This window comes from Mandrillus leucophaeus, unplaced genomic scaffold, assembly GCF_000951045.1.
Source record: "Mandrillus leucophaeus isolate KB7577 unplaced genomic scaffold, Mleu.le_1.0 Scaffold1132, whole genome shotgun sequence".
Classification (NCBI taxonomy): domain Eukaryota; kingdom Metazoa; phylum Chordata; class Mammalia; order Primates; family Cercopithecidae; genus Mandrillus; species Mandrillus leucophaeus.
The window spans coordinates 595645-611996 of NW_012099566.1; the positions used below are offsets into that span (position 1 = coordinate 595645).

The following is a 16352-nucleotide window of genomic DNA, read 5'->3' on the forward strand; positions in this document are numbered from 1 at the left end:
ACCTTCTGGAAAGGCTTCATCATTTTAGGTGCCATCAAAAACATTCATGATTCATAGGAGGAGGTCAAAATATCAACATTAACAGGAGTTTGGAACAAGTTGATTCCAACCAACTTTCGTGGGTGACTTTGATTGGTTAAAGGTTTCATTGGAGGAAGTAATTGTGGATGTGGTAGAAATAGCAAGAGAACTAGAATTAGAAGTGGTGACTGAAGGTGTGCTGAATTGCAGCAATCTCATGATATAAGTTGAACAGATGAGGAGTTGCTTCTTACAGATGAGCAAACAAAGTGGTTTCTTGAAATGGGATCTACTCCTGGTAGCCAAATGTGGTAGCTCATTCCTATAATCTCAACAACTTGGGAGGCTAAGGTGGGAGGATGGCTTGAGGCTAAGAGTTCGAGATCAGCCTGGGCAACAAAGTGAGACCCCATTTAAAAATAAAAATAAGCTGGGCATGATGGCTCATGCCTGTAATCCCAAGCACTTTGGCTGAGACAGACAGATCATGTGAGGTAAGGAGTTTGAGACCAGCCTGGCCAACATGGAGAAACCCCATCTCCACTAAAAATACAGAAATTAGCCAGGCATGGGGGTGCATGCCTGTAATCCCAGCTACTTGGGAGGCTGAGACAGGAGAATCACTTGAACCTGAGAGGCAGGGGTTGCAATGAGTCAAGATCACATCATTGTACTTCAGCCTGGGAGACAGAGTGAGACTCCGTCTCAAAAAATAAAAAAAATAAATAAAATAACTAGCCAAGTGTGGCGGCACACACCCATAGTCCCAGCTACTCACTCAGGAGGCTGAGGTGGGAGGATCCCTTGAGCCTGGAAGTTCAAGGCAGCAGTGAGCCATAATTGCACCACTGCACTCCAGCCTGGGTGACACAGTGAGACCCTAACCGTTAACAAAAAAAAAAAAAAAAAATCTACTTTTTGTAAAACTTAAAACAGTATATAAATTTAGTTGATAAAGCAGCAGCAGGCTTTGGGAGGATTGACCCCAATTTTAAAAGAATCTCTACTCTGGGTAAAATGCTAATAAGTGGCATTGCATACTATGGAGCTGTCTTTTCTGAATAAGGAGTCAATCAATGCAGCAAACTTCATTGTTGTCTTATTTTTAAAAAAATTGCCAAAGCCATCTTCAACAACTACCATTCTGATCAGTCAGCAACCATCAACATTAAGGTAAGACCCTCCACTAGCAAAAAGATTACAATTTGCTGAAGGCTCACATGGTTCTTAGCATTTTTTAGCAATTTAGTATTTTAAAATTTAGATATGTACATTGTAGTTTTTTAGACATAATGCTTTTGCACACTTAATAGACTGCAGTATAGTGTAAAGATGACTTCAATATGTATTGGGAAACCAAAAAATTTGTGTGACTCACTTTATTGTAATATTTGCTTTATTGTGGTGGTCTGGAACTGCACCTGCTATATCTTTGAGATATGCCTATAGGTATTTCAACTTTAGTGGACACTGCCCAAGAGTTGTTTAAAGTACTTGCAAAGATTTAAAACCCACCAGATGTTTATGACCATTCACATGACTCCATGTCTACATGAACATTTGGAAATTGTCTTTTTAATTTTAGCCATTCTGGTGATTATGTAGTAGTATTCAGAGTAGTTTTAATTTGATTTTTCTTCATTAATGATGTTGAACAACTTTTCCATTTTGGAAATCTTTTGTGAAGTATTATTATGAGCATCTTTTAAAACTGTTTTAGTTTGTTTGCCTTCTTGTGAATTTATAAAAGGGCTTTATACTATGATCGTTATTAGGCCTCTATTTCATATGTGTGTTGTATCTTCTCCCAAGCTATAACTTACTGTTTTATATCTTACTAATGAAATTTCTTGTTTTTCGTTTATGGTTAGTGTTTTTTGTGTACTATTTAAGGAGTGTTTCTTGATCTTCTTTATCTTAAGGCCTTGTAGATGTATGCCTACGTTATACTCTATAAGCATGAATGTTTTGTTTTCCTCATTTTGATCTCACCTAAAATTAATTTTTAGATGATTTGTTTTAGAAGACATTTAAAAAATATATGGATATCCAGTTGTTTCAACATGTTTTACGGAAATTACCATCCTTGCCCTGTTGCCATGGTACCTTCAGTATACATTATGTATTCTTTTTTTGTTTCTTCTACTTCTATTTTAGATTCTGAGGATATGTGAGCAGAGAGGTTACATGGGTAAATTGTGTGTCACTAAGCCTTAGTGTGCAAATGATCCTGTCACCCAGGTATTCAACATAGTACCTGATAGTCTTTCAACCCATACTTCCGTCTGACTCGCCTTCATCAAGCAGTCCCAGTGTCTGTTTTTCCCATCTTTGTGTCCATGTGTATTCAGTGTTTAGCTCCCACTTATAAGTGAGAATATGTGATATTTGGTTTTCTGTTCCTGTGTTACTTCACTTAGGATAATGGCCTCCAGCTGCATGCACATTACTGCAAAGGACATAATTTTTTTTTTTAATTTTTTTTTATGGCTGCATAGTATTCCATGGTGCTTATGTGCTACATTTCCTTTTTTTGAAAATTACCATTTATTTTAGGTTTAGGGGTACATGTACAGGTTTGTTATATGAACCCCAAAATTTGAGTCAGATTTCAGCTAATTTAGAAAGTTTATTTTGCCAAAGTTGAGGATGTACACCCATTGCACTGCATCAGGAAGTCCTGACATGTGCCCAAGGTGGTCAGGGCACAGCGTGGTTTTACACATTTTAGGGAGACATGAGACATCAATCAATATATGTAAGCAGTACATTGGTTTAGTCTGGAAAGTCAGGATAACTTGAAACAAATGCAGGAAGATCCGAAGCAGGGAGAGGGCTTCCAGGTCAGATAGGTGAGAGACAAACAGATGTATTCTTTCGAATTTCTGATTAGCCTTTCTAAAGGAGGCATGAGATATGCATTTACCTCAGTGAGCACAGGGATAGCTGAATAGAATGGGAGACAGGTTTGCCTTAAACAGTTTCCAGCTTGAGTTTTTCTTTAAGCTTAGTGATTTGGGGGGTCCAATTTATTTTTTTTTCACAGTTATATAGGTAGACTTGTGTCATGGGGGTTTGTTGTACAGATTATTTTGTCACCCAAGTATTAAGCCTAGTACCCATTCATTATTTTTCCTGATCCTTTCCCTCCTCCCACCCTTCATCCTCCAATAGGCCCCAGTGTGTGTTTCCCTCTATGTGTCCATGTTTTTTCATTGTTTACCTCCCACTTACAAGTGAGAACTTGCAGTATTTGGTTTTCTGTTCCCATGTTAGTTTGCTAAGGATAATGACCTCCAGCTCCATCCATGTCCCTGCAAAGGGCATGATTTCATTCTTTCTTATGGCTGCATAGTATTCCATGGTTGTGTATGTACCACATTTTCTTTATCCAGTCTGTCATTGATGGACAGTTAGGTTGATTCCATGTCTTTGCTATTGTGAATATTGCTGCAGTGAACATCATGCATGCTTCTTTATGATTGAACAATTTATATTCCTTTGGGTAAATACCCATTAATGGGATTGCTGGGTTGAATAGTATTTCTGTTTTTAGGGCTTTGAGGAATCACCACACTGTCTTCCACAATGGCTGAGCTAATTTACACTCCCACCAACAGTGTATAAGCATTCCTTTTTCTCTACAACCTCGCCAGCATCTGACTTTTTCACTTTTTAGTAATAGCCATTATGATTGGTGTGAGATAGTACCTTATTGTGGTTTTGATTTGCATTTCTCTAATCATCAGTGATGTTGACCTTTTTTCATATGATTTTTGGCCGCATGTATGTCTCCATAGTGTGTATGTACCACATTTTCTTTATCCAGTCCACTGTTGATGGGCATCTTGGTTGATTCCATGTCTTTGCTATTGTGAATAGCTCTACGATGAACATATGGATCCATGTATCTTTTTGGTAGAATGATTTCTTTTCCTTTGGGTATATACCCAGTAGTGGGTTTGCTGGATCAAATGGAAGTTCTCTTTTAAATTCTTTGAGAAATCTCCAAATTGATTTTCACAGTAGCTGAACTAATTTCCGTTTCCGCTAGCAGTATATAAGTGTTCTCTTTTCTCTGTAACCTTGCCAGCATCTGTTTTTTGACTTTTTAATAACAGCCGTCTTGATGGGTGAGATGGTATCTCTCTGTGGTTCTGATTTGCATTTTCCTGATGTTTAGTGATGATAGGCATTTTTTCATAGATTTGTTGGCCGTATGTGTGTCTTCCTTTGAGAAGGGTCCATGTCCTTTGCCCACTTTTTAGTGGGATTATTTGTTTTTTGAATTAAGTTCCTTATAGATGCTGAATATTAGACCTTTGTTAGATACATTGTTCACAAATATTTTCTCCCATTCTGTAGGTTGTCTGTTTATTCTGTTGATAGTTTATTTTGCTGTGCAGAAGCTCTTTAATTAGGTCCCATTTGTCAATTACTGTTTTTGTTGCAATTGCTTTTGGGGACTTTGTTATAAATTCTTTCCCAAGGCTGATATCCAGAGTGGCATTTCCTAGGTTTTCTTCTAGGGTTTTTATTGGTTTGGGTCTTACATTTAAGTCCTTAATCCATCTTCAGTTAATTTTTTGTATGTGGTGAAAGGAAAGGGTCCAACTTTAATCTTCTGCACTGACAGTTTATTGAATAGCATATCCTTTCCCCATTGTTTGTAATTGTCAACTATGTCAAAGGTCAGGTGGTTTTAGATATGTGGCTTTATTTCTGGGTTCTCTACCCTGTTCTATTTGTGTAGTAGACATCAACTATTCTTATATGTGTGATTCTGTTTCTAGTATTTCTTTCTATTCAGTCGGTCCATTTGTCTATCTTTGAGCCTCGCACTGTGGCAGTAGGTGAAATCTGGATATCTCGTAGGTAAATCCTCCTTCTTTGTTAGTGATTTGCACATGATTTCTCCCAATCTGCAGTTTGTCTTTTTATTCTCGTAACAGGGATTTTTGTTCAGCAGAAGTATTTCATTTTGATGGAATTCAATTATCACTTTTCTTCTTTTATGGATTATGCTTTTAGCATAGTACTCTAAAAGTTTTATAATTTTTCATTCTAAATTTTGACCTATGATGTATTTTGAGTTAGTTCTCATCTAAGGTAAGGGTTAGGTCAATGTTCACTTTTTTTATATATACATGTCCAATTATTCCGACACTATTTGTCGTAAAAAACTCTTCTTTCCACATTGAAATGTCTTTGTACCTTTGTCATAAATCAGTTGGTCACATGTGTGTTGATTGTCTGGACTGTATTCTGTTTCATTAATACATGTGTCTATACCTTCACTAATACCACAGTTTCTTGATTACTGCAGCTTTATAGTAAGCCTTAATGGATATTGTGATTCTTCCAATTTTATTCTTTTTTCAAAATGAGTTGGAATTTTCTAGTTGCTTTGTCTTTCCATTTAAGTTTTAGGTTAGTTTTTCTGTCCTCAAAAAATATTGTCAAATTTTGATTGAAATTGCATCACATGTACAGATATTTTGAGGTGCCCTGATAACTTTACTATGTTGATTATTCTGATTCATAAAGGTGACATATATCTCCATTATTTAGATCTTTGAGTTGTTCATGATCAGATTTTTGTTAGATTCATACTTCAGTATCTTATTTATTTTGAAGCTATTATAAATAATATTGCTTTTTAATTTCAGTTCTCATTTCTGTTTTATAAACATTCATCTTTGTGTGTTAAGCCTTTAACATATAACAGGGTTAACTATTAATCCTGTTAAAAAAAAAACTCACTTATTTCTATAAAGTTTTTATGTTTGTTTTTGTTTTAGATTATTTGAGATTTTCTACATGGACAGTCATGTTGTCTGCCTTTCTTTCCAATCTAAATACTCTTTTTATTTTTTATTTTCGCCACTTATTTTATTGGCTAAGAATTCCACTATGATGCTAAATAGGTGTGGTAAGATTCAATATCTTTGCCTTGTTCACACATTAAGTATGATATAGGCTGTAGTTTTCTTGTAGATGCCCTTTATCAGGTTGAAGGAGGCTCTGTTTCTTAGCTTACTGAGAGTTTTATCACATATAGATTTGGGTTTCATTAAATATTTTTCTACTTCAATGTATATATTAACATTTATTGGGTTTCTAATCTTACAGTGAACTTATATTCTAAAGATAAAATTCAAATATTAGTGATGTATTTTTTTATATGCATTGATATTTTATTAATTCCACTTGCTAGTATTTTATTGAAGAGTTTTGCATCTGTGTAATGAGTTGGGAAGTTTCAGGGTTCTTTTATGTTTTCTGGAAGAGATTGTTGACATTTGGTATTATTTTGTCTTTAATCATTTTAAAAAACTTACTAGTGATACTATCTTAGAGTGGAAATTTCTATTTTATTTTTTTTTCCTCTTTTTACTTGACATAATTGTGCATATTCATAAAGCACATAGTGATATTTTGATACAAATACTGTATAGTGATCACATTAGGACAATTAGCATATTCATCATCTCAAACATTATTCTTCTCTGGATTTTCTTTTCTTTTTCTTTTTCTTTTTTTTTTTTTTTTTTTGAGACAGGGTCTTACTCTGTCGCCCAGGCCAGAGCGCAGTGGTGCAAACATGGCTCACTGCAGCCTCAATCTCCTATACTCAAGCCATCATCCCACCTCAGCCTCCCAAGTAGCTGAGACTACAGGCATGTACCACCACACTCAACTAATTTTTATATTTTTTGTGGAGATAGGGTCTCACTAAATTGCCCAGACTGGTCTCGAACTCCTGGGCTCAAGTGATCCTCCCGCCTTGGCCTCCTAAAGTGCTAAGAGTACAGGTGTGAACTACTACACCTGGCCAGATTCTGTTTTTTAAATTTGTATAGAACTATTTATCTTTGATGAGTTTTGGCAGTTTCTAATTTTCAAAGAATTGATCCATTTCATCCAAGTTGTTGAATTTACCATATGTATATACAAAGTATGTGTTTAATATCCTTTTGATGCCTGGGTAGCCTGAAGTGATATTCCCTTTTTTAGTCCTGATATTGATAATTTGTATCTTTTCTTTTCTTCTTTGTCAGTCTTGCTAGAGTTTTAACTCTCTTGATCTTTTCAGTGGACAACCCTTTGGCTTCATTGGTCTCTGCTCAGTCTTTATGATTTCTTGTTTTGATTAATTTTGCTTTTCCTTCTACAGTTTCTTTAAGTATAACCTTGAGTAACTGATTTGAGTCCTTCCACTTTTAATGTAACCCACTAATGGTATAAATTTTCTTCTAAGTACAGGTTTAGCCACATACTACAAATTTTGATATCATATTTTTTTTTCATTCAGTTCAAATAGTTTTTAATTTCTCTTGAGTCTTTTTCTATGATTAAAAGTTTCAGAATATGTTATTTACTTTCTAAATGTTTGGAGATTTTCCTATTATTTTTCTGTTAGTGACTTTTCGTTCAATTCCCTTATGACCAGAGCACATACTGTGATTTCAATTCTTTCCTATTTGATAATGTTTCATTTGTGACCTGCAATATGGTCTATCATGGTCAGAGGTTGACATATCATGGTCAGAGGCTGACATGGTCAGAGCCAAATTTGGCCTACCATGTGTTTTTATAAATAGAATTTTTTAGAATATGGCTACAACTATTTTTTTATGTGTTATTTGGGAGCTGCTTTTGTACTATAATAGCAGAATTGACTTGTTGCAACAGAATTGACCCATATAGCTGAGATATTTGCCATCTTGGCTGTCATCTCCATTCTGCTATTGTACCATACCAGTGTATTTTCGTTTTGGTTAGTGTGCTTTTCAGTTTTACTATTCTCACTTGGTTCTTACTCATATTTTTGATGTGTTTACTGCGACTTTCTATGTTTCCATTAGTTTCAACTTGTAGCATTTTTACTTTATCTGCTCTAAAGTCGTTGTCAGTTAATTCCAATTCCAGTATCTTTGTCATCTCATCACTGGCGTCTATTGATTGTCTTTTCCTGTGCGAGTTGAAATTTTTCTGCTGTATGTCAAATAATTTTTAATTGAATTCTGTATGTTATGAGACTCTATGTTTTGTTTAAATACTATGGAGAATGTTGATATTTTAGTTTTAGCAGCTAGTTCACTCGATTGGGTTCAGGCCATATGTTCTCATCAGCCTTCCATGGCATAGCTTCAATGACAGTTCCTTTTTGAAAACCTTTACAGTGATGTTTGTATCATATCAGTTTCATTATGTAACACCCAGAAGCCAGTCTGAGATCTAGATTGTGATCTGTATCTTATTCAGTTCTTAAAGACTATAGCCTACTGTGGTTGAGATCCACATTGTGCACAGCTTGGTGGTGAACCTAGAAATTCATAAACAACATTATCAGATTGCTTTCCTGAGCTCCCCAGTCTCTGCCATCTCCCTAGTACCCTCTAGTTCCTCAGGGCTGCCTTGTTTCCTCCTCTGACCAGAAAACTGGAGATTGAGTTACACTGCTCTACTGCATTATTTCCATGACTGTGCCCATATCTGAAGCAGAGAAACTCTTTTGTAAGTGGAAAAACAAAGTATGGCTCAGGTTATAGTTACTGGGAGAGATGAAGAATTCGGCTGTTAATGCAATCAACCTACGACAGATATCCGTGGTAGAGTAGAAAGAACACTTGATTTTGGTGTAATAATCTAGGTCCTAATATCAATTATTTTTATTTGCTGTGGGACTTCACAAAAAGTTTTGTAACATTAGTGTTTCTTTCCTTAAGTGAAGAAAGAATGCCAACTTACTGTATTTTTGTGAGAATTAAGTGAGAAAATTGTTTGTAATGTGCTCCTTAGTAAAAGCTATTTATTTTTAAGAGCTGTATGACAATGGTGAAAAAATTGTTATTTTAATAAGCAAAACTGTTAGGAGAGGAGATGATCTTCCATGTTATATATCAACATTGATTAACATTTCAGTAATGGAGTGGTAATAGTAATTTAGAAAAAGTGATTATTGAAGTATAAAACAATCAGTACACACTCATTCTTCAATTTCTTAGTTTGAGGATTTTACATAGAAATATCTGTTGGGGGTAGGTGCTCAAAAGAAAAATAATATCTGCATTTCTGAGTACTATTATTGCTTTACTTTGCCCTAATTTAAAACTACTTTATGTAGAGTTTATTGTTTTCAAAATACTTTTGTACAAATAAGTTTGACTGCTGTTGGATAAATATTTTAATTAGTTGTGCATCTCTTCTTGGTAAGAGAAGCAATATGTATACAATCATTTCCTGTCAGGTTGAAGAGTACAAACAAAACCTCTGGTAATGTTTAGTAGAGAAAGAAGGCAATAAAATATATAGGAAAAGGGTCAGGAAAAGGGATGTGCATGTTCTCCTTAAGTCTCCTCACCCATGGATAGGTGTGCTTAGGCTAGTCATAGCTGCAAGTAAACTCGATACTGCTATAGGAGAATGAGGTACCCAGTCCCTATATTACTCTCCTTATATGTGAGAAAAAGTAAGATGTAGTAGAGAACAACCTTTCCATGCCACCCCCAATCTTAGCAGTGTTTGGAGTATTTGTACAAAGGAATGGTCTTATTGCTAAAACATCTAGAACTTGACTGCCATTAGCTTGGGACCATTTTAGATACCAGCAACTGGAATTAGCTTGAGAGTTTGTAGCACTTTTTGTTGAGCCAACACATTGTTGAGTTAACCATTGTAACCATGGCTTTTCAAAAGACAAAAGTTTTGTCATTTCTCGAGTCTTGCTAGAATTCTACTTTTAAGCCATGTATTTATAGTTCTAAATTTGGGAAAAGGAAGTAATTTTATTCTTAATGAAAATAATGACTCTAAGAGTGATCTGGTTCATTTATTCCTAAACTTCTATATTTATATTATCAGGCCTGTAATGTGATGATGAAGGATCCTTCACATAAAGAGTTTCTAGTCATCATAAGGTAGCTTAGAAACATTGAAATAAGGGGACCATATAAGGCCCAGAAATAAACTCATAGGAAATTACTTAGAATCAATAGATAGCAAAGAATATTTCTATAGTTTTATTTTGACTCTTTTGCTTCTAATATAACATAAACTTGCTTATGTTTCTTATGACTCTGGAATACAAATGCAGTATATAAATATGAGGATTTGGATAGATTTCTGAATTGGCTACAGCTATTTCAATGTAAAAACTAAACTAAAAACAAAGGGGACAAATATCTCTCAAAAAATAATTAGTTTTCTAATTCAGTGTGTTTATTTTTAAGCAGAATGTTAGAAAAATTAGTATTTTCAAAAGTGTTAAATATAGGAAGCTATGCCTATTTAACTTTGTGTCCTTTCTTACCTTTTCCAGGGTTATTGGAGAAGATATTCCACTAGAAAAAGATTTCTGAAATTGAAATATTATTCAATCATCCTGCAATCTAGGATAAGAATGATAATTGCTGTTACATCTTATAAACGATATCTTTGGGCTACAGTTACAATTCAGAGGCATTGGCGTGCTTATTTAAGAAGAAAACAAGATCAACAAAGATATGAAATGCTAAAATCATCATCTCTTATAATCCAATCTATGTTCAGAAAATGGAAGCGACGTAAAATGCAATCACAAGTAAAAGCTACAGTAATATTGCAAAGAGCTTTTAGAGAATGGCATTTAAGGAAACGAGCTAAAGAAGAAAATTCCGCTATTGTCATACAATCATGGTATAGAATGCATAAAGAATTACGGAAATATATTTATATTAGATCTTGTGTTATTGTCATTCAGAAAAGACTTCGGTGCTTCCAAGCCCAAAAGTTATATAAAAGAAAAAAAGAGTCCATACTAACTATCCAGAAGTACTACAAAGCATATCTGAAAGGAAAGATTGAGCGCACCAACTATTTGCAGAAACGAGCTGCAGCCATTCAATTGCAAGCTGCTTTTAGGAGACTGAAAGCTCATAATTTATGTAGACAAATTAGAGCTGCTTGTGTTATTCAGTCATACTGGAGAATGAGACAAGACAGAGTTCGATTTTTAAACCTTAAGAAGACTATTATCAAATTGCAAGCACACATAAGAAAACATCAACAGTTACAGAAATATAAGAAGATGAAGAAAGCAGCTGTTATAATTCAGACTCATTTCCGAGCTTACATTTTTACCAGGAAAGTTCTAGCATCTTACCAGAAAACACGCTCTGCTGTCATTGTGCTACAGTCTGCATATAGAGGGATGCAAGCCAGGAAAATGTATATTCACATCCTCACATCTGTTATAAAGATTCAATCATATTATCGTGCTTATGTTTCTAAAAAGGAATTTTTGAGTCTAAAAAATACTACAATAAAATTGCAGTCAATTGTTAAGATGAAACAAACACGTAAACAATATTTGCATTTAAGAGCAGCTGCACTATTTATCCAGCAATGTTACCGTTCCAAAAAAATAGCTACACAAAAGAGAGAAGAGTATATGCAGATGCGGGAATCTTGTATCAAGCTGCAAGCTTTTGTTAGAGGATACCTGGTCCGAAAGCAGATGAGGTTACAAAGAAAAGCTGTTATTTCACTGCAGTCTTATTTCAGAATGAGAAAGGCTCGGCAGTACTACCTGAAAATGTGTAAAGCAATTATTGTCATTCAGAATTACTATCATGCATACAAAGCACAGGTCAATCAGAGGAAGAACTTCTTGCGAGTCAAAAAAGCAGCTACTTGCTTACAAGCAGCTTACAGAGGTTACAAAGTACGTCAGCTAATCAAACAACAATCTATAGCTGCTCTTAAAATTCAGTCTGCTTTTAGAGGCTATAATAAAAGGGTAAAATATCAATCTGTGCTTCAATCTATTATAAAGATTCAGAGATGGTACAGGGCATACAAGACTCTTCATGATACAAGAACACATTTTTTGAAGACAAAGGCAGCTGTGGTTTCCCTCCAGTCTGCTTATCGTGGCTGGAAGGTTCGGAAACAGATTAGAAGAGAACATCAAGCTGCCTTGAAGATTCAGTCTGCTTTTAGAATGACCAAGGCCCAGAAGCAGTTTAGATTGTTTAAAACAGCAGCATTAGTCATCCAGCAAAATTTCAGAGCATGGACTGCAGGAAGGAAGCAACGTATGGAGTATATTGAACTCCGTCATGCGGTACTAATACTTCAATCAATGTGGAAGGGAAAAACACTGAGAAGACAACTTCAAAGGCAACATAAATGTGCTATCATCATACAGTCATACTATAGAATGCATGTGCAACAAAAGAAGTGGAAAATCATGAAAAAAGCTGCTCTTCTGATTCAAAAGTATTATAAGGCTTATAGTATTGGAAGAGAACAGCATCACTTATATCTGAAAACAAAAGCAGCTGTAGTAACTTTACAGTCAGCTTATCGTGGTATGAAAGTGAGAAAAAGAATAAAGGATTGCAACAAAGCAGCAGTCACTATACAGTCTAAATACAGAGCTTACAAAACCAAAAAGAAATATGCAACCTATAGAGCTTCAGCTATTATAATTCAGAGATGGTATCGAGGTATTAAAATTACACACCATCAGCATCAGGAGTATCTTAATTTGAAGAAGACAGCAATTAAAATCCAGTCTGTTTATAGAGGTATTAGAGTTAGAAGACACATTCAACACATGCACAGGGCAGCCACTTTTATTAAAGCCATGTTTAAAATGCATCAGTCAAGAATAAGTTACCATACAATGAGAAAAGCAGCTATTGTTATTCAAGTAAGATTTAGAGCATATTATCAAGGTAAAATGCAGCGTGAAAAGTACCTGACAATTTTGAAAGCTGTTAAAATCCTTCAGGCAAGTTTTAGAGGAGTAAGAGTTAGATGGACTCTTAGAAAGATGCAGATTGCAGCAACACTCATTCAGTCAAACTACAGAAGATACAAACGGCAAACATATTTTAATAAGTTAAAGAAAATAACAAAAACAATACAGCAAAGATACCGGGCAGTGAAGGAAAGAAACATACAATTTAAAAGGTATAACAAACTGAGGCATTCTGTAATATATATTCAGGCTATTTTTAGGGGAAAGAAAGCTAGAAGACATTTAAAAATGATGCATGTAGCCGCAACCCTCATTCAGAGGAGATTTAGAACTCTAATGATGAGAAGAAGATTCCTGTCTCTTAAGAAAACTGCTGTTTGGATTCAGAGAAAATATCGGGCACATCTTTGTACAAAGCATCACTTACAGTTCCTTCAGGTACAAAACGCAGTTATTAAAATCCAGTCATCATACAGAAGATGGATGATAAGGAAAAAGATGCGAGAGATGCACAGGGCTGCTACTTTCATCCAGGCTACTTTCAGAATGCACAGAGTACATATGAGATATCAGGCTTTGAAACAGGCCTCTGTTGTGATCCAACAGCAATACCAAGCAAACAGAGCTGCAAAACTGCAGAGGCAGCATTATCTCAGACAAAGATGTTCTGCTGTGATCCTTCAGGCTGCATTCAGGGGTGTGAAAACTAGAAGACATCTGAAGAGTATGCATTCCTCTGCAACCCTTATTCAGAGTAGGTTTAGATCATTACTGGTGAGGAGAAGATTCATTTCCCTCAAAAAAGCTACTATTTTTGTTCAGAGGAAATATCGAGCCACCATTTGTGCCAAACATAAATTGCACCAATTCTTGCAGTTACGAAAGGCAGCCATTACAATACAGTCATCTTACAGAAGACTGATGGTAAAGAAGAAGTTGCAAGAAATGCAAAGGGCTGCAGTTCTCATTCAGGCTACTTTCAGGATGCACAGAACATATGTTACATTTCAGACTTGGAAACAGGCTTCAATTCTAATTCAGCAACATTATCAAACATATAGAGCTGCAAAATTGCAAAAAGAAAATTATATCAGACAATGGCATTCTGCTGTGGTTATTCAGGCTGCATATAAAGGAATGAAAGCAAGACAACATTTAAGGGAAAAACACAAAGCTGCTATCATAATACAAAGCACATACAGAATGTATAGGCAGTATTGTTTCTACCAAAAGCTTCAGTGGGCTACAAAAATCATACAAGAAAAATATAGAGCAAATAAAAAGAAACAGAAAGCACTTCAACACAATGAACTTAAGAAAGAAACTTGTGTTCAGGCAAGTTTTCAGGACATGAACATACAAAAACAGATTCAGGAACAGCATCAGGCTGCCATTATTATTCAGAAGCATTGTAAAGCTTTTAAAATAAGGAAGCATTATCTCCACCTTAGAGCAACAGTAGTTTCTATTCAAAGAAGATACAGAAAACTAACTGCAGTGCGTACCCAAGCAGTTATTTGTATACAGTCTTACTACAGAGGCTTTAAAGTACGAAGGGATATCCAAAATATGCACCGGGCTGCCACACTCATTCAGTCATTCTATCGAATGCACAGGGCCAAAGTTGATTATCAAACAAAGAAAACTGCAATTGTGGTTATACAGAATTATTATAGGTTGTATGTTAGAGTAAAAACAGAAAGAAAAAGCTTTTTAGCAGTTCAGAAATCTGTACGAACTATACAGGCTGCTTTTAGAGGCATGAAAGTTAGACAAAAATTGAAAATCGTATCAGAGGAAAAGATGGCAGCCATTGTTAACCAATCTGCACTCTGCTGTTACAGAAATAAAACTCAGTATGAAGCTGTTCAAAGTGAAGGTGTTATGATTCAAGAGTGGTACAAAGCTTCTGGCCTTGCTTGTTCACAGGAAGCAGAGTATCATTCTCAAAGTAGGGCTGCAGTAACAATTCAAAATGCTTTTCGTAGAATGGTCACAAGAAAACTGGAAACACAGAAATGTGCTGCCCTACGAATTCAGTTCTTCCTTCAGATGGCTGTGTATCGGAGAAGATTTGTTCAACAGAAAAGAGCTGCTATCACTTTACAGCATTATTTTAGGACGTGGCAAACCAGAAAACAGTTTTTACTATATAGAAAAGCAGCAGTGGTTTTACAAAATCACTACAGAGCATTTCTGTCTGCAAAACATCAAAGACAAGTTTATTTACAGATCAGAAGCAGTGTTATCATTATTCAAGCTAGAAGTAAAGGATTTATACAGAAACGGAAGTTTCAGGAAATTAAAAATAGCACCATAAAAATTCAGGTATTTCTATATTTAATTTAAATATAAAAATGTGAGTCTTTGTTTTGACCAATATTTGTTAGAATGTATAAAATGAACTTAAGCCGGTCATAAAGAAAAATACTTAGTTGAGGTGACCATTTATCTTCCAAAGTGGAACATTTTTGAAAGTGGGAAAGGGAACTAGTAAGTCAGCCAAGACAGCACAGAACTGGGATTGTTCTGGCCATGGTCACCCTGTGGTACATTTCAGTGTGGGTTAATTGTAGCACTCTTAGAAGAATTTTGAGAAAATGAGAGCCCTCTTTGGCAAAGTTATTTCTTTAAGTAGAAAATGTAAGCTAAGATGAAATATTATTTGGCATAATATAGGCAAAATAGAGTAACTTTGTTCTTCTGGTAATCTATTAACCAGAGCTGCTTGCTGCTTAGCCTATTAGACATACTTTATTCTGAGTGTTTAGTACTTTGGCTTCCAAATCACTTTTGTATTATTTTGTTTCATCTGTTTGCCTAATGTATGAGGAATGTACAGTAGTATCTCTTTTAAAATATGAAGGAAGTGATAAAGGTTAAGTAATTTGGCCAATGTTGCACAGAGAGAGGCAGATCCAGGAACTGAATCTAAGTACGGCAGCTATTTCTCTTCACCTGCAATAACCCGGGGCTTAACCCAGATGTAATATGTTCATATCTTGCTGGATTACCGTGAAGTTTAGAAGTAATGTTTTAATTCAAGAAATTCAAGTGTTAGAAATATGCCAAATGCTGTAGTGGGTGTTATAAATAGACAATGAGTAAGATATACTTAGTTGCTGTCCTCAAGGAACTTAATTGAACAAGAAAGTATAATTATAATACAACATGAGAAGTGTATGTTTCAGGAAACACAGAATGGGAAATCAAGCTAGTCTCCATGATCAGAGACTTCCCAGAGTGAGTAACATTTAAGTTGAAATGTTACACTGAAGCATGAATTGGAAATAGCCAAGTAAAATGTATAGAAGAATATTCCAATTGCAAGAAATAAAAAAAACTAGAAACAATAAAAAGTGATATGGGACCAGGTTGGCAATAGAGGGAGTAAGATTGTTGATAGATTTTTAAGACAGAAAAAATTTAGTCTTTATGCTCCAGACAAAATAAATTCTAGAGGAGTTTAAGCAGGAGAAGACGACAGTCATTTTTATTAAAAAAAAAAAACAAAACTTACTCCAGCAGGAATATGGAAGATGGACTGGAAAAGGAGCAAGATTAGAAGTAGATAGACCAA

General features: G+C 35.2%; 1 protein-coding gene across 2 annotated transcripts in view; it reads left to right on the forward strand.

Annotated features, from left to right (window-relative positions):
* The window catches only part of ASPM (asp (abnormal spindle) homolog, microcephaly associated (Drosophila)), a 62445-nt gene that overhangs the window by 30818 nt on the left and 15275 nt on the right, over window positions 1-16352 (forward strand). The window contains exon 18 of one of the 2 annotated variants that reach the window (XM_011995719.1): window positions 10346-15100. The exons of the other annotated variant lie outside the window; for it this stretch is intronic. Within the exon in view, the coding sequence (XP_011851109.1) occupies window positions 10346-15100 (4755 nt within the window). The remainder of the gene's footprint in view (window positions 1-10345; window positions 15101-16352) is intronic. 2 annotated transcript variants of the gene reach the window in all.